General features: G+C 35.9%; 1 protein-coding gene and 1 long non-coding RNA gene across 3 annotated transcripts in view; both read right to left on the bottom strand.

Moving 5' to 3' along the window:
- Nucleotides 1-1,467: 1,467 nt before the first annotated feature.
- Nucleotides 1,468-17,084, bottom strand: part of LOC135785275 (B-cell receptor CD22-like) — a 286,056-nt gene continuing 270,439 nt past the window's right edge. The window contains exons 1-3 of one of the 2 annotated variants that reach the window (XR_012335755.1): nucleotides 2,904-2,976; nucleotides 2,241-2,295; nucleotides 1,468-2,100 (exon numbers count right to left, since the gene is read on the bottom strand). Coding sequence is in view for 1 of the 2 variants with exons in the window: in XM_065294611.2 (XP_065150683.2) it covers nucleotides 1,860-2,100; nucleotides 2,241-2,295 (296 nt within the window). In the remaining variant the exon portion in view is untranslated. Of the gene's footprint in view, nucleotides 2,101-2,240; nucleotides 2,296-2,903; nucleotides 2,977-17,084 lie in introns of those variants that run through there. The other variant, XM_065294611.2, reaches the window with a different exon arrangement.
- LOC135785252 (uncharacterized) lies at nucleotides 4,390-12,431 on the bottom strand. The gene is made up of 3 exons (XR_012335664.1): nucleotides 12,307-12,431; nucleotides 11,739-11,802; nucleotides 4,390-4,791 (listed from the first exon to the last, which is right to left on the bottom strand). It is a non-coding gene; the product is annotated as an uncharacterized lncRNA (long non-coding RNA).

The raw sequence follows: 17,084 nt of genomic DNA, 5'->3' as shown, positions 1-17,084 counted from the left end.
TCAATTTTCTACCGATTTTCAAACGGTTTGGTTTTTTACAAACGTTATTAACGTGGCTATAATACTGGATGCTTTGACATGTTTCATGATTTTTTTATATATTTTTAGTATAGGTATGCAGTGTCATAGTTACATCTTTGACGTTTATAATAAACCAAACCGTTTGAAAATCGGTAAAAAATTAAGCAAGTTATGGTCATTTAAAAGTACCTGCATCATTAAAACTCAATGCTAGGAGTGAGCGAGCGCCCTGTCCTAAGATGGCCGCCAAAATGCAGACGTTCCACTCAATTGGCCAGCAGGGCGGGCGAGCCATCTAGCCTTTATACATATCTATGGTTAAAACAACATCAGAGTCGCTTGCTTGCTAGACTCTTCAAGTACTTCCCGTGGCGTTATGTTTTTGGGGATTGAAAATACAAATTTAATCTATTTTGTTATTGTTGTTATTATTTGTTCCTGTGTTTTCCAGCACACAAATTCCATTTGTTTGCGGAAGATCAGCACGTAATTCTATTATTTGGTTAAAAGCCGCTGTGAAGCTCTTATGTGTCAAGTTGTTAAACAGTGCAGTATCTGTTCTGGCCTGTAGGTGTCACTGTTAAAATCACTGCATATTAGCTTTATTTATATCGTCATGTGCTTTACACTATGACTTGTCCCTGTCTGTGAAATACAGGCTAAAGTTTTAAAATCTAGAGTTCATTACGCTATGTAAGATAATTTTATGATTATATCTTTTTATTTCTCTAAATGTACCTGTATTTTTCTAGGTGTTCCTTTGGTGTTGTTTAACTGGCGTCATGGAGTATTTGTTGGTGCTTCAATGAGATCTGAATCTACAGCTGCTGCACACAAAGATATATTTCACTTTCATTCACAAACCAATAAAGACACCTAATAAATATTATAGTTACTTCACACACTGAATCACACAAATAAAAATTTTTTTTAAAGAGATTAAATAGATACCACATTACATTAATGCTGAGTAGACCAATGAGAAAGCTTTAAGGAAAGCACCAATATCACAACATTTGTTTTTAAACTTACCGGTTACCGCCTATCAAATGAAAGCCGTTTTTTATTGTTATTATTTTTAATTTGCATTTTATCAGCAGAATGATTGACAGAAATCAGGTTTATACTTGAACAAAAGATGAAGGATCTGGACCAATGAAAAGAGTCTCAGTTGTTAAATATGTCAATGTTTTCACATCTGTTGATGGAATAAAAACTATAAATCAAAGATTGTGTCAGTTTTTTTTCTTTCAAAGCGTTTGAACATTTTATAAACCTTTTATAAATTTAGCATAAAATGCAATAAGAGATTATACTGATTCTGTAAGCTTTTACCTCATGCAAGTACTACAAAAACATACAAAGACTAAATGCATCCTTTATCCAATAATATACACACATTAGTGACAAACAAGAGTAATCTTTTTATTGGTATATTTGTAGTAATACAGTTTATTAATTTGTATAATACAGTATATAAGATGCATGCAGCTTGCACAGCAGTAAGAAAGTTGGACAGATAATTCAACACATAATGAATATGTCTCTTAATATATCTGTGGATATTTAAATACTGGTTCACACTAACTGTACATTAATCTGTGAGCTGGGACTTTACTGAGGACTGTTTATTTATTAAGTGCATTGAATAAGAAAGTACACAATATCATCCTGTAAAATTTAAAGTAAGGATGGAAATTATTTTTCTGTTGTCTGACTGTTGTTGTTTGTACCAGATTAATTATTGATTTAATAAAGAAGAGGCTCAGTACTGCTTACATTCAGAAGGTTTTGGTGTCTACAGGTAAATTTTTTTCAATCATTGATTTCACCTCAATTTAAATTTTTGACATGACCTTAGTCAATATTAAAGATATCATGGTTATATTAAAAAAAAAATTATTTACATTGCAAGATGATTTTATGTAGAAAATAAACAATGATAATTCTAACACTTGAATGTACTGTATTTCTGTGAGTTCATCACATCTGAAGTCTGTTGTTATGATGAGTCTGCAGCGTTGACACGTCAATCTCTTCATTGTAGATAATGAGGGTTTCATCATCAGCCAAAATCCTCTGTGAAAGCAGACATTTTAATTTATGAATAAGCTGATGAGAGAATAAACGATGTCTAACATTCTGATGCGGTGTCAATGATCCTGAAAAGTTGTGTACCAGAATTACAAAATAAACTACATAATGAGCAATAACTGTACCTGATAAGAGACATCCCTCCAGCTGACACTGGATTCATTGATGGTCTTTGATGACCTATAAGAGTAAAGAGAAGATAAGAGTGCTGTGTCTCTCAGATCACACCATCACACAATCCTCAATTAAAATTATAATTCACAATTCAGAGGATTTTGTAGAAAATTTACCAGATAACATTCAGACCTAAAAATATAAACCAGCTGTTACAGAAGAAATGTATTAATAGAAAAAATGCATATTAAAAAGTTATATATTTATCTTTGTGTTGTCTCAAAATTAACATAAGTGTGCTGTATGTGTGCAAAATGACCCATCTAAAGTATTAATCTTAATGTTGAACAGATACTACTATCTACTACACTGTAAAAATTCAGATTTTGTCAAATCAACATATATTTCTATGTTACATTAACTTAAAAATGAAGGTAAACAATTTTAACTTGTTTTTATAAGTTACAACTTAATACAGGTCAAAACTTATAGTAGGTTGAATTGACGTGCAAAGCTGTTTTATTTCATGCTGCACTGTTTTACAGTGTATTTATTTATTATTTGTCTCTCAGGATCTATTCAAGAGGCTTATGTGAAACATTTTTCCACTGTGGTTGTTGTGTTAAAAAACCAAGTATATCGAGTCAGTTCATGATGATGAAAACTGAGTTTACCTCATACTTAAAACAACAAAAAATAGGAGCACAGCCAAACCTCCCAGACCAGCAATTACAAGTGTGTATCCAACAGTTCCTTAAAGACAAATAATATCATATTAATCTCATATAAACATTTGTGCTTGGTTTCAAATGTATTTTACTGCATCAAATAATCTACAAATAACAAAATAAAATTTTGCACAAAAATCACTTACGAACACAGCTGTGATCATCTCCACTGTTATAAGAGTAACCTTGAATGTTTTTTTTGTTTTTTTTTTATAAATATTACCTGTGATTAACAGTTGAATCTCCTCTGATGATTTGTTGCCAAATTTATTCAGTGCTGTGCAGAAATACCATCCTGTATTATTATGAGTTACAATGAAGCTCATCTTCCTTTCCTGAGCCAAAGGTGTCTTCTGTCCACGTTTGTACCAGGTGTACGTCATGTTATTTGATGGATTTGCTTTGCTTTGACAGGTGAAAGTTACATTAGTGCCCACAGTAACTGAAGCAGATGGTTTAATAATGATATGAGTCTCTTTTGGAGGAACTTAAGAGAAAAGCACAGATGACAGTCATTAAACATTGACACTTGAGATATTTACCTGCATGTTTTTATAAACCAGTAACTGATACAGAATATTAGTAAATATTAACATAACAACACATATTTAAATTCTCCAAATGTCTTACACATTACTCGGAGAATTACTGTGCTGTTCACAGTTGTGTTATTGGAGATGTTTCTTGGATATGTTACAGTGCAGGAGATGTTCATCCTGTGATCCATGTATGAAGCAATGAAGGTCATTGAGGAAAACACTGAATGAGTTTTATCAGGTTTCTCCTGTAACTGTGTTGTAATGTTGGCAGATTTGGGGATGTTAGTCCAGGATAATGTAGGAGGTTGTTTGGGGCAGGGAGCTTCAGCAGAGCAGATCAGATTCACTGCAGTGCCCTCCATCACAGATTTAGACACATCTGGACTGAATATGAGCTCAGGAGGTTGTGGTGAATCTGCAGGGTAAATTATTTTAGACAGTTTAGTAAAACAATGAATTCAGTTATTTTTATGTTGCACTGCCTGATATGACTTCACTGACACCTAGTGGTGTGGATACAGCATCACATAAAGTGAAGGTTTATCAATGTCACTGTACAATTAAAATGCAATATTCACAGTCAGTCATTAATCAGTTTTCGTGAAAAGGGTCTAATAATATGTTAGGTTACAATGATTTTGCACATACTGCATGCTTCTTACACATTGAGTATTTTACTGAATTTACTGTTTTGATTTTATGGCAATGATGTGTGCTGCTGTCATCAAATGTTTAATTTCTAATTGAGTAATTAACACTTGATGTCTTTGACTTTTGTTTTTTTAAAGCATCCAATTCATCTTCTTTTCTACTTCTTAATTGACACCTCAGGTAATGACACAATAAAGTCTGTAAGTAGATAATTGTTCAGTGTAGTTGGCATTTACCTGTGACATTGATCCTCACAGTCTTGCTTGAATCACTTGCATCATGTGGATTGCGGTTAAATGTTGCTCTGAACACATTTGGCTCCATTTCTATTCTGAAGTAATACGGGTCTGAATGATTCATCATGATGTTATAGAAGACAGTGCTGCAGTTTCTCTCAGTGAGGTTTCCAATCATCTCTATGTGTCTGAATCCTTGAATGATGTTTTTACTGCTGTTAAACACTAGTGTATTCTTGTCTTCTCCAAAGTGTGATATCTTATTCAGCCAACTCCCATAAATCTGTTTAGTCTTTTGTAATTTTTCCTCAAATTTATTGATATTGAATGTGCAGGGTATCAGCACACAAGAGTCTGTCAGAGCTGTTACTGTGTGTGGAAGTACAGCTGAGTAAACATCACCATCAGCTGAAACATGAAACACACATTAATGACTGTATAAGAGAGATGACGCAATTATCATTTGCTATTAATGCACATTCAAATCTTACTCATAACCATATTGGTACCTTTGTACACAGAGAAGTATAAATTTTCACAGCACCGTAATTGCATCTAGTTTTGGTAGATCAGACCTTTAGCCATTTTAGCGTTACAATGTGCTAATAAACACATTTAGAAAGGCGATTTGCAAACATTCACATAATAAATAATGCAGTACTTTCTTGTTCTAGATATGGAGTTGGATCACAAACAGCTGGACATGACATTACTGGCAACAGTTTGTTCAAAGTTAAATGAACATGAAACATTTTCAGTCTTTATCTTCTACTGTAAGTTACTGGCAACCAGCTGCATAATTACAGCAAATGTTTTACAGTGGGCCATCTATGTACACGCGCCGTCCGCATGTTGTCTTTTTCCTCATTCACCATCGTTCGCACGACTACGTTTACGTGTAAACCAATAATGCGATTGTTTTAAATGACTTAATAGCAGTAAGATGTTTACATGACTGGAGCATAACCTCTTCACTCCTGTTTACATGCAGTTTTTATTTTCTGATTATTCACTAATGATTGTGTTTGTTATTCACATATAGCCCAATACAGAGCACAAATTATGAACTCACATGTACTGTCCACTGTTTTAATTGACTAACGTTAAATGACAAACATGTTCTTAACGTATTTCGTTAAGTTGTGGTGTTACGAAGACAGAAATATGGTTTTATTCGGCTGTGGTGTTATTTGAGCTGTTTCTGGATGGAGGCAGACTGCTGACAGTGAGTCGTGTTGACAGAGTTCAGGGAAAACTTCCTAGTTTAAAACAAATTCTCGCTTAAGATGAGCCCCCTTTATTTACTGCGGTATAAACTGTTTACATGGCCGCATAAAAACAGGGTACGCCACCTGTTTTAATGAGATAATTCTTGCTGTGATTATGAGCTTAATCGCATTATTTTTTTAAGTATTTACATAAGGTAAAGCATAATCGCAAAATTGCCAAAAATCCAATTATAATCGCATTATGAGGGTGCATGTAATCGTGGTCATCAGGGACGTGCACAGGAATTTTTAGGGGCTGTTGCTCTGACCAAAAAACAGGGCAAAAAACACGGCCTATATGTAGGACTGAGAATAACACTGTCTTTATTAAAAAAATAGTAGCTTAGGCTGCTTGTCTGCAAGCTATGATAGCTAGCTGCTACCTGTCTGATTATTTAGGCTAAATGTGGCAAACTCAGAGGATTTTAACAGAGGTAGAAAGAGTAGCCAAAAACTTTACTTAAGTAAAAGTACAAGTGAGTAAAGAAATAATTAATCAAGTAGAAGTAAAAAGTATGCAATAAAAATAATACTCAAGTAGCGAGTTACGTTACTCATGAAAAAATAAATCTTAATGTGCACGCGCGCACACACACACACACAATACAGTGCCCTCCATAAGTATCAGGACAGTAAAGACAAGATTTTTTTCTGTTTACTGTGTAGACCAGAAATTGGTAAGATGAATATCAGTATGTCAGAAGTTTAGAATGTCACATTTTATTAAACTTTGTTTATGTTTCAACACATACATGCTTAAACAACAAAGAACAGCAGCATTAAATGCTGACTTATGTGTGTTGTACCCAAATGCACATAAGTGAATCAAACTGATCCTACACATTTTATGATTTTCATGTGTAAACAATCAGGACACAGCTCAGTGCCCATTAAAAAAATAATGTGACAGATTCTGTATAATCTTTTGTATAATGTTCATCTTTTAATGTTTAGACATTTCTTGACTCCACAGCAAACAGAGGAATACTTATGAAGGGCACTTAAAACTGCAACATACACAAACAGTACAGAAAAAAGAATACAAACACAGAATAGTTAACAAATTAACAAATTAACTCTAGTCTTAATGTTGATGTAGCTTATAACTGAAATATCAGACAAGTAAACTGACAAGTAAAACAGCTTCAGACGATTCCGTTTTTGCAGCGATCTGAACAATTCATTAAAACTGATTTGTGAACCATTTTAAAATGTTTGGCCCATTTGCTTTGTAAAGAATCTACTCAAAAGACTAATTTATTTGCAACACTTTGTAAAGAATCGACTCAAACGAGTCATTAATTCGCGAATGCCCCAGAAACACTAGCCTGGCTCCGCCCTCCTACGTGCTCCGGCTTAATAAAGTAGTACGTCTGGGACTGCTGTGTAGAGTTTCATTTTCTCCTGCAAAAATTTGCAGCTCCAATCAGCGAACAGAGGGCGTTGGCTAAGAACGATGACGTTGAGGTCGTGCGTCAATTTGAGTTGTAGTTCAGTAATGGCAGCGGAGAAAGACGTGAGAAAAGCTATTCGGTCCGTTGTTGCAAAACTGCCGAATATACACAAGTTAAATTCGGAGCAAGAACCAGGTTTGCTAAGTTTTGTTGTTCTAATTATTCGGACTTGTTGTTTCCAGGCAGTTTCGGCGCATGATACATGTCACGACCACACGTTAGCGATCGCCTATGGCAGATCCTGAGTGACTCTGGGCAGATCCAATAGTTTTAAACTTCAACAGAGGACCCTCCTTAACAGCAGTAACGCTTTGCAATGGAGCGTGGCCAGATTCTCTGTACAAATGAAATGAATGTACAAGAGTCTGGTTTGACCAGGCTACAGAAACACAAGACAGCAATTTAAAAATAAAATACACATTTCGTAATTAATTAAAATACAGTAACGAAGGAACGCTGCACAGTGTAAACGAAGAAAAAGTACAGTTAATTTTTTTCCACCTCGGAAGGGCAACTTGAGTCGAGAAGGGCATATGTGCAGTTGCCCGGGCAACCTGAGCAACCCCCTGTGCACGTCCCTGGTGGTCATTGAAAATTATATCTAGATTGCTTTGATTGAGAAAATTGCAGTTAACTAAGCATTTAAGGCAACGTTAAACTAGGCATTTTATGGATTTATTACAGCTATTACTTATATCCTGTCTATTTTATTTTAGGGTGCTTTCACCCATTCGACCAATCTGTGGTGTGATCCTTGCCCGACCTCGGGCCGAACCAAGAACAGGAAGTTTTCCACATGCTTGAGCCACTGGGCTTCCGTCGTGACGTGAGCTGGGTGTTATATTGTGGGTTAACAACAAACAAGGCAATCTTGGTCCATTGCAGAGATTGCAACTGTCCGCCACACACACAAATAATGATGGCACCGTGAGAAGGGCTTTTAATATAACAGGAGGGAAAAAGTTCTAGGAGGATAAAAAAACCCTTGGGATATATATCGACTGTATATACTGTATGAGAGACCGCTTTGCCACTTTGGCAAAATCAACCATAGTTCCCCGACCTATGGCAGCTGACGGCTTCAGCACCATGGCCGATGCCGCTAAGGAAAGACCTCCTCTCTCAAGCGAGAGGGACGATTTGGCATCCACAGCCAGAGCAATGGAACCTACATGTGTGGTCTCTGAACGACAGCCTCCATGCCTTTCAGGACGAGTTTTAGAAAAGCTAAGGCTAAAGCCCCATCCACAAGGCAGCACTCCACCCAGAAATGGTCTCTTTTCTCTGATTGGTGCACAGTTAAAAGCTTAGACCCAGAGATTTGTGACATATAACCAGGGAACTACACTAACCTTTTCCACTGGTGGCACTTGCGCTACCAACTTTTTCAGTTACTTGCGCAAAATATGATTTGGTCGCACATATTTTTTTCAAGTTATATTAAGGCGCTCTGGATAATAATGAACAATAATGAAACTGTATTGCATACAGATATGCTTTTTATTTTACTTGCCATCTTTTAAACCACATGCCTTCTTGTTTTCTTAAACGGTGCAGTGTTTCCCACAGATCTGAAATTTACTTGTGGTGGTAGCCGGTCATTACCCACTGACAAATAATGGTCTACTACACATGTGACGAAGAACTAATAATGTGTGACACAACACAATACAATACTGATTTATTGAAAATTAATATTAATTTCACATTATATTTCATTAATCTAACCACCCCAAACTTTCTTTGCCATTGACAAAGCTGACACTGTTTGTCAAAGCAACCACGAAAACACTTACTGTTTTTGCACTGATATATGAAGCAATTAGACCCCTTTTATCAAACTCAATATAATACAATACTATGTATAGTATATTAATAGACAGTGCAGGTCTATAGATTATGAATGTGACTGATGTTATGATGGTTATAATTTCTATTAGATGCGCACTTTTACTGCTTATGTTCTATCTTTCTATTTCTCTCTTGCCGACTAAAAAAGCTTAATCCACTCATTATTTCAGATTTAAAAGTCTACTTGCTGTCCCGATGACAGACTTTACATTGCTTTGCGTTTTTTATATCCCGGGTCAGCTTAAGCTTTGCTCGTTCAGTGCAATATGGGCTTGACATTAGCACTGCTTTTTTGCTACAATCTCTGTGCAAACTTTTTAAATATGGATATGGTTTTAGAAAAGATATGGTTAATTAATAATAAGATTATTAAAAAATGTGAGAAAGAAAATGCAGCGCGTGGTCGTAACAAGAACCATCGCCATAGAAACCGGAGGCTAGTGAAACTGCACTCGAGCTTTAGCGCGATAGCGCTCATGGCCGTTTTCCGATCGACTCGGGTTATACACACAGTATTAATCAGACTTGGGACCCAAAGTAATTAAACTAGGTCCTAACCGGACCCGACTGACCATTTAAAATATAAACCCGAATCCATACGGGTCCCGCGTCCTCAGTGAAGAAAGACCTCTGCTCAAGTTCAGAAACATGAAACACTGAGCTTGCTTTGCGTCGCACCAAATTCATTGAGAAACAGAGAACACGCGAACACACACTCATAAGGAGAGAAACGACGTGCTTTCACGCAAAATGAAGCCAACGTGTTGAAGGCTCAGAGCACGTTATAAAACGCATCCTTAAAATCCACATTTCTGTTTTAATAAATGCTCATAGTAAATCATAGCATATTGTCTAAAACATTAGGTAGCACATTTGCGACCCATTAAAAATTACGGTCGCAATGGCAGTTCAAAAGGTCGCATATGCGACCATTTTGGTCGCAGTGTAGTTCCCTGCATATAACACATCCTCTCCTTTCTACAGGATTAATTGGACGACTATCGTGCGCCGTGTACACTTAAAGTCTACGTAGGGCAATTGCAGAGAACACACTCCGAAGCCGGTCTCTCAACTGGAAAACATGACCTTGTCATACATCTTTAAGAGGCGTCGGTGCTCTACCCACCACAACCACACACCATCCCGCCCTGAGATCTATCCACGATCCTAAAAGCTTTACGGAGTCCTCCCTTCGAGCCGCTCGAACAGGCGGAATTACGAGCCCTCTCGTTTAAAACCGCTCTCCTTCTGGCTTTGGCATCAGTGTGACAACCCCTGCTGTTGGGTTTTGGAATTGCAGTTCACTCAATTGCTTCAGTAATTGCAGATCAAAGACACCTGCGCTGGGCCAGCTACTCCTTTAAAGGAGATCGCCAACTAAGCCAGAGAGGACTTGGGTGTTTGGACTTGGCGTTTGTTTTGTGTTCTGATTACTTTTTCATTTACATTCAACACCTTATTACACATACAGCCATGCACCCTACATTACATACTGATTTTGCTGATCGTTCAGATATATTGTTATTCTTATTTACTTTATTATTTAATGTTACTTAACGTCCCTTGTTTTGTTACTTCCTTTTGAGCCAAGGGTTGTAACATCGGTTAAACGAGTAGGCGATTTACACGCTTTCTCCATCGACTCATCTTGTCCCGAAATCGGTCCTAACGATAGCTAAGCAATCCTTAGACCAAGAGCGGGTAACATACCTAAAGTTACATCTACGCCATTTAGCGTTCAGGTGGTCTCTCTACTTGCCCCACCGGTGGACGGCGAACAGCCTCCTAACCCTCTCTGCCCTATCAGAGCACTAAGAATTTACACAAAGTGCTCTGCCACTTTTTGTAAGTCAGACCATCTGTTCGTGAGCTTCTATGGGTATGCCGGTTACGAAACAGCAGCTATCTAAATGGATCGTTGAGGCTATCTGGCATATGCCAGATGCCCACTCGGTGTCAGAGCACACTCTAAGCAGGGTATGGCTTCATCTTGGGCTTGGTCTACAGGGATTTCCATCTTTAACATTTGTGACGCGGCCGGCTGGTCATTGCTGTCTACGTTTGTCAGATTTAACAGCTTAGATGTCTCTGCCCTACAAATGCAGGTTCTGTCTGCTTAAACTCACACACATGCATCACGGTGCACTCATTGATTTCACCTGTATGCCCGCTGTTATAATACAACAAGCATTTGGTCAACTCATCGTCATACTCTCTATTGTATTACACGACAAGCCTTTATGTTCTTGGTGCTCAGCAGCAGTTTTTATGTGTGAAAACTTTAACTTTTCACCACTGTATGTGAAAGTGAAAGTGAGGACTTTCATTTATGAGGACATTACTTAACAAATAGACAATACCTGTCCATAAAATAGCTTTTAAGTGAACTGTTCCATTACTTTTGGCCTCTTATTAAATAGCTGTAATTCATAAACCTCTAAGTAAAGCTGAAAGTGTGCACTTTAAGCCAATATTTATCATATGACTGTAAATGGAATTTTGGTAAACAGCTAAAATAACACAAAATGTGCTTCTGTTCTAATATTTTTAGGAGATAACTGTAAGTGGTATTAACATGATTTACATTAAAATGTTTTTGAAACAAGTATTTAAATTTTTTTCCATTTCAATAGTTTGAAAGCATCTAAAAGTACAAATAATAATAAGCATTTTCTAAACAGTGGTTATAATTATATGGGGTTTTTGGACATTTTTCTGCTTTGTAAGAGGTCCCTGGCCCAAAAAAGTTTGAGAACCCCCAGAAATAAAAAACTTGACCAACCTGAGAGAGTATGTGTTAACACAAAGCTGATGATGATAAAGAAATGTATCTGGATTCTTGCCATCTGGATTCATATTAAAGACATAGAAAAAGGCTTAACAGTGCAATTCAGCATCACACTTCACTTTTGCTACTGTGTGTCACTACAGTAGTCATGCAATTTCTTACTGCATGAAATTAGTATGATCAAACTGTTAATTTGTTTTTATAAATATAATTTTAATGCATATTAACTTAACATAACACAATTAACCAAAATGCATTAGGTTACACTAGTTAAAATCATTTTAGGGCTTTTAGTTAAATGACCCTTAAATGTAACATTTGAAAATTTTCTTTATCCAGTTTAAAGTTTACATTGGTACAATTCTGTAGATTTGCACTAAAACGATTTTACTGCCTATTCGCTAAATGACAAATAAGTAACTGAAGACCTGACACTTTTAATAGCCTACATGATTACTGATTGTTTAAAGGCTGCGTAAACTGCGTTCGGGTTATTTAGGAGAAATCAAAAATATCTAGTGTGATAAAAGACTAAATGTAGTCTTTAAGAAAGTGACCTTACCTCAAAACATGAGAGTTTAACTGAGATACAAAAGCAGAAGTGTCCAAAAATGCTTTTTGGAAAATCCAAGAATAATAAAGTGCTTTCTTATGGTCATACAGTATGCTGTGTGCGGTGTCTTTGCATTTCTGATTGCATTTCACTTCCTGTTAAAAGTGTGATCATGGATTTTTTTTAGAGCTCTTTTACTTCTATGACAAACTGCTCTAAAAGTTTCTGTGGACCAGCGCTGTGCTGTGGAAAGCCCTTATATGGAGCTGGTTTGGGCGTTTTATGCAAATTGCCAACCTTGTGCACACGTCCGCTCATGTAGAACACTCCAAATTCACAAACGTAAGAACAAGTTTAAGAACAAATTTTAAATCATGTGCGTATGCACGTGTTGTGAATTAGGTGAAACGTTTTCGCGAGAAGTTCAATCAAGACATACGCAAAAACACAGAAAAACATATGCAATTATTAATAAAACCTATAGTCCTTCATGTTATTTCGGTAGACAGCAGAATTAATGGTTCCATTTATCACAACAAGTCTTTGAGTCTTGAGCAGCAAAACAGACCCAGACCATCACACTACCCTACTGTCTTACCTCAAAACATGAGAGTTTGACTGAGATACAAAAGCAGAAGTGTCCAAATATCTCTTGCTTAACAACTCATGTAACACAAGAAGAGAGAAATTGTAGAAACAAGTTGTAGAGACAAATATACTGTGGTCAGCATGAAGTCGTGTGTTAAAAAAAACCTTACATATATAGCTACAGACAGAGTTCCTCCCAAACAACCAACAATTACATGTGTTTACCCATAAGATCCTTAACGAAAAATAATTTCATAAAAATTTGTGATTGGTTATGTATTTGGATCATTAATCAAATGGTCCACAAGTAATATTTTGCACATAATCACCTTTAATTTTTAGGAGTTTAATTATTTTCTGATGACTGGCTGCCAAATTTATTCAGTGCTGTGCCGAAGGAGCCTACCATCCTGTATTATTATGAGTTCAATGAAGCTTATATTTTTCCCACGCTAAAGATGTCTTTTGTCCATGTTTGTATCATTTGTACTACTGTACATGTTATTTGATGGACGTGCTTTGCATTTGCAGGTCTAGATTATATTAGTTCCCCCAGTGACTGAAGCAGATGGGAGCTTTAGCAGCAGATCAGATTCACTGCAGTGCCCTCTATCGCATATTTAGACACATTATGACTGCATATAAGCTCTGGAGGTTGTGGTGAATCTGGTAAATTACCTTAGACAGTTTATTAATAAAAAGCATTAAGTAACATTTATGCTGAACTGCCTGATATGACTTCACTGACACCTAGTGGTGTGGATTCAGCATCACATAAAGTGAAGGTTTATCAATGCCATTGTACAATTAAATTAACTATTCACAGTCAACCATTATTTATATATTTTTTTTAAATAATAAGTGAGGTTACAGGTGCTAGTGTCAAATGTTTAAAGGGGACATATCATGAAAATCTGACTTTTTCCATGTTTTAGTGCTATAATTGGGTCCTCAGTGCTTCTATCAACCTAAAAAATGTGAAAAAAAACTTTAATTAGTTTTGGAAAACTATTCTTTGCAAGTTTGGCCAGATGGCAGAGGGAAGGTAGCACAATAAAAGCAATAAAATGACCCAAAGCGTTGAACAATGCCTGACTACGCCACACTGGGAATTGCACCCAAGGAATTTACTTAAATTAAGTACAGGTTCCCAACTTCCCAAATAAACCATGGAGACAAAAGCTATTGATATGAAAGTATACAATTTTAATGACACAAGATAAATCTTAAAGGCATTCAATATAAAAGAGGAGCACAAACACACTGATGGTCCAGAGATGACAATAACAAAAAGGAGGAGCTGCAGCCTGAGCTAAATGACTTTACAGGCCTTAATAGCACTGCACACTCACATCAGTCAAAGACCCCATTGCACACAACAAGTCACAGCACTCTATGAGGAAACACCATCACCACCTAAAGGAAGACTTCAGCCCTGCAGCTCCTATAAAACAGAATAAACACACCCACACAAACACACGCACACAAGCACACACTCAAAACACAATGGTTAACACAAAATTAGGCAGGCAATACAGTTTACGTTTGATGTCTGCCAAACACTTATACAACATAACAGAATTGACCCTTAGTTGAGTCTAATTAAAGAATGATAAAGAAAATGAAACCAATTATTACTGATATAAATGAAATGAAAGAAAGCAAACAATCACACCAGTAACATTGGCACTAGTACAGAAATTAACACAAAATAATAAACACATTTAACAAAAATAAACAATTTAAATAAAAACAAAACTGTACCATACAAATGCAATGAACACCCCCCCCAGTCATGTTTTACGTGTAAAAAAGGCGGTCTTGGAGGAACACGTCACTGCATGCTACTATTATGCTGTGTTCCAGGCTGTAACCCGTAACTCACGACTTCAAAACCACGACTCACGACTCTGAACTGGGAGTACATCAATCTAGTACGAGTTCACGGGTGGGAAGTCACGGGTTTGACTGCCGTTCCAGTGTACTTTTACCGGTAGAAGGTTGTAAAAACACGAGTTAAAGGCTGCCTGGAATGCATAAGGGTCGTGAGTCGTGGTTTTGAAGTCGTAACTCACGGGTTTAAAAACCTGCCTGGAACGCACCATTACTCTACAATACAGGGAAAACAGATCACATTAACAGGTCATTAATCTGCCCTAACACATTAATAGATTAATACCACAATGATTTTACCTTTTAACCCCTTCTATCTCTACATGCCAAACAAGGATGTGAACAAATAGGTCATTAAAATTTGGCTCCCCCTGAGTTGTCAGAAGGGGATAATACCCCCCCTTAATCTGCACTATCCAACCACGACACTGCCATTTAGTTTAGATATCATATCAGCTCATTTGTATTTTAAAGGACACACCCAAAATGGCACATTTTGCTCACACTTACAATGTGGCAATATTAACATGCTATAATAAATTATCTATATGATATTTTAGCTAGAACTTCACATATGTACTCTGGGAACACCAAAGATTTATTTTACATCTTAAAAAAGTCTTGTGAAATGTCCCCTTTAATATTTTCTGTAATTTTCATTTTATGTTGTGATTTTGTAAAACAGCCAATTTATCTTTCGTTCTTACTTATTATTCGATACCCGAGTTAAACTACACAATAAATTCTGTAAGAAGATGATTATTTAGTGTAGTTAGATCAGAAGAGTTTAATTTTTATATGCAGTTCATATATTTATAACACTCAGAGACATATTAAGATGATTCTCATTCACCCGATAAACTTAAATTTATTTAAAAGTAAAATGGGTAGTTGTTAAAATGCACCAGTATTTATTTATTTACATTAACATTTTACCAATAATCAGACACTTATATACAAAGCATTTAACCATAATAGCAAACATTAAGCATATAGTATTGAAAAGTGTTGTATTGATCTGACTGAATAGTTTCTCTGGTGTAACCCAAAGTATTCAGGTTGATTTTGACACATTGAATAATATATTTGAGTAAATGTAACCAACTCAAAATAAAACCATTAAAGGTCATTGTAAGGATATTTGACAAAGCCTTTTCAGAAGACCCAGCATGGTGGTTTCACACATTGATAAAAGAAGAGAAATGCATTGCATTCAAAGTAGGCCTACAAATGGCCTTAGAAAAATGTGTTGCAAAATGCAATAACACATCTGACATTTTATACACAGTACAGTGTATTTTTAAAGTGGAGGATTAAATATTTACAGTTTATTTGTTCTGAATCTGTGTTGTTAATGTTGGCCTTTGCTCACTAAAATGGTCAAATTGTAAAATTGTTATACTGTGCCTTGATAATCATCAATAAACATTTAAAATCTTTAAAAAGGACTCACAGAGACATTTTATATCAGTCTAAAATACATCTATAACCAATCAGCCGTTATTTTGTTATTTCGGAACTCTATTCGTGGTCAAGATGTCTGGTGTGAAGATCTCTTCATAGTAGACCTCATCAGTTTCTTTCTCAGACATTTTACTCTTCATTTTGATCACAATAGCATTGTTAGAATAGATACCCAGCATGTCTTCATTTTTATCTGCGGTCTGAGGAAACAAATCAGAGGAAAATATATCAGTATTTATATATATATTTTTTTTAACAAATGTGGAGTTTAAACAGAAAAAAAATCTTTATTTTTTATTTATTTAAATTAGTAATTGGATTTTAATAAAGTCTTAATTCCTTTAGAAATTTTGTCTTTAATATTAAAGTGTTTATGTTGAATGGTACTGTACACCCACGTGATCTTTTCTTCTGTTATTGGTCTGACTCAATGTCTTTGTCCTGATACAGAATACAATCAACAGTTAATACATTTGTGTGTCTTTTTTATTATGAAACAATACATCTATTATTAAATCTTTACCTCATATAATAAAATACGGCGGAAATCACAAGCAAAGCCAGAAATCCTCCTATACAGCCATAAATCACAGCTTTAAAGGATCCTAAAGGATGTTGTTCAGAAATAACATCATACAGTACAAAGACAAAGATGCTGCATAAATGACTAAGAGCATAACTGTGATCATCTCCAAAACTATAAGAGTAAACTTTTGTATGGTAAATGTTTTCTGATAAATATTACCTGAGATTAACAGTTGAATCTCTTCTGATGTCTGGTTTCCAAATTTATTCAGTGCTGTGCAGAAATACCATCCTGTATTATTATGAGTTACAATGAA

The sequence above is a fragment of the Paramisgurnus dabryanus genome, chromosome 22, assembly GCF_030506205.2.
Source record: "Paramisgurnus dabryanus chromosome 22, PD_genome_1.1, whole genome shotgun sequence".
Lineage (NCBI taxonomy): Eukaryota > Metazoa > Chordata > Actinopteri > Cypriniformes > Cobitidae > Paramisgurnus > Paramisgurnus dabryanus.
The sequence above is the reverse complement of the archived record's forward strand: the minus strand, read 5'-3'. Positions and strand labels throughout refer to the sequence as shown.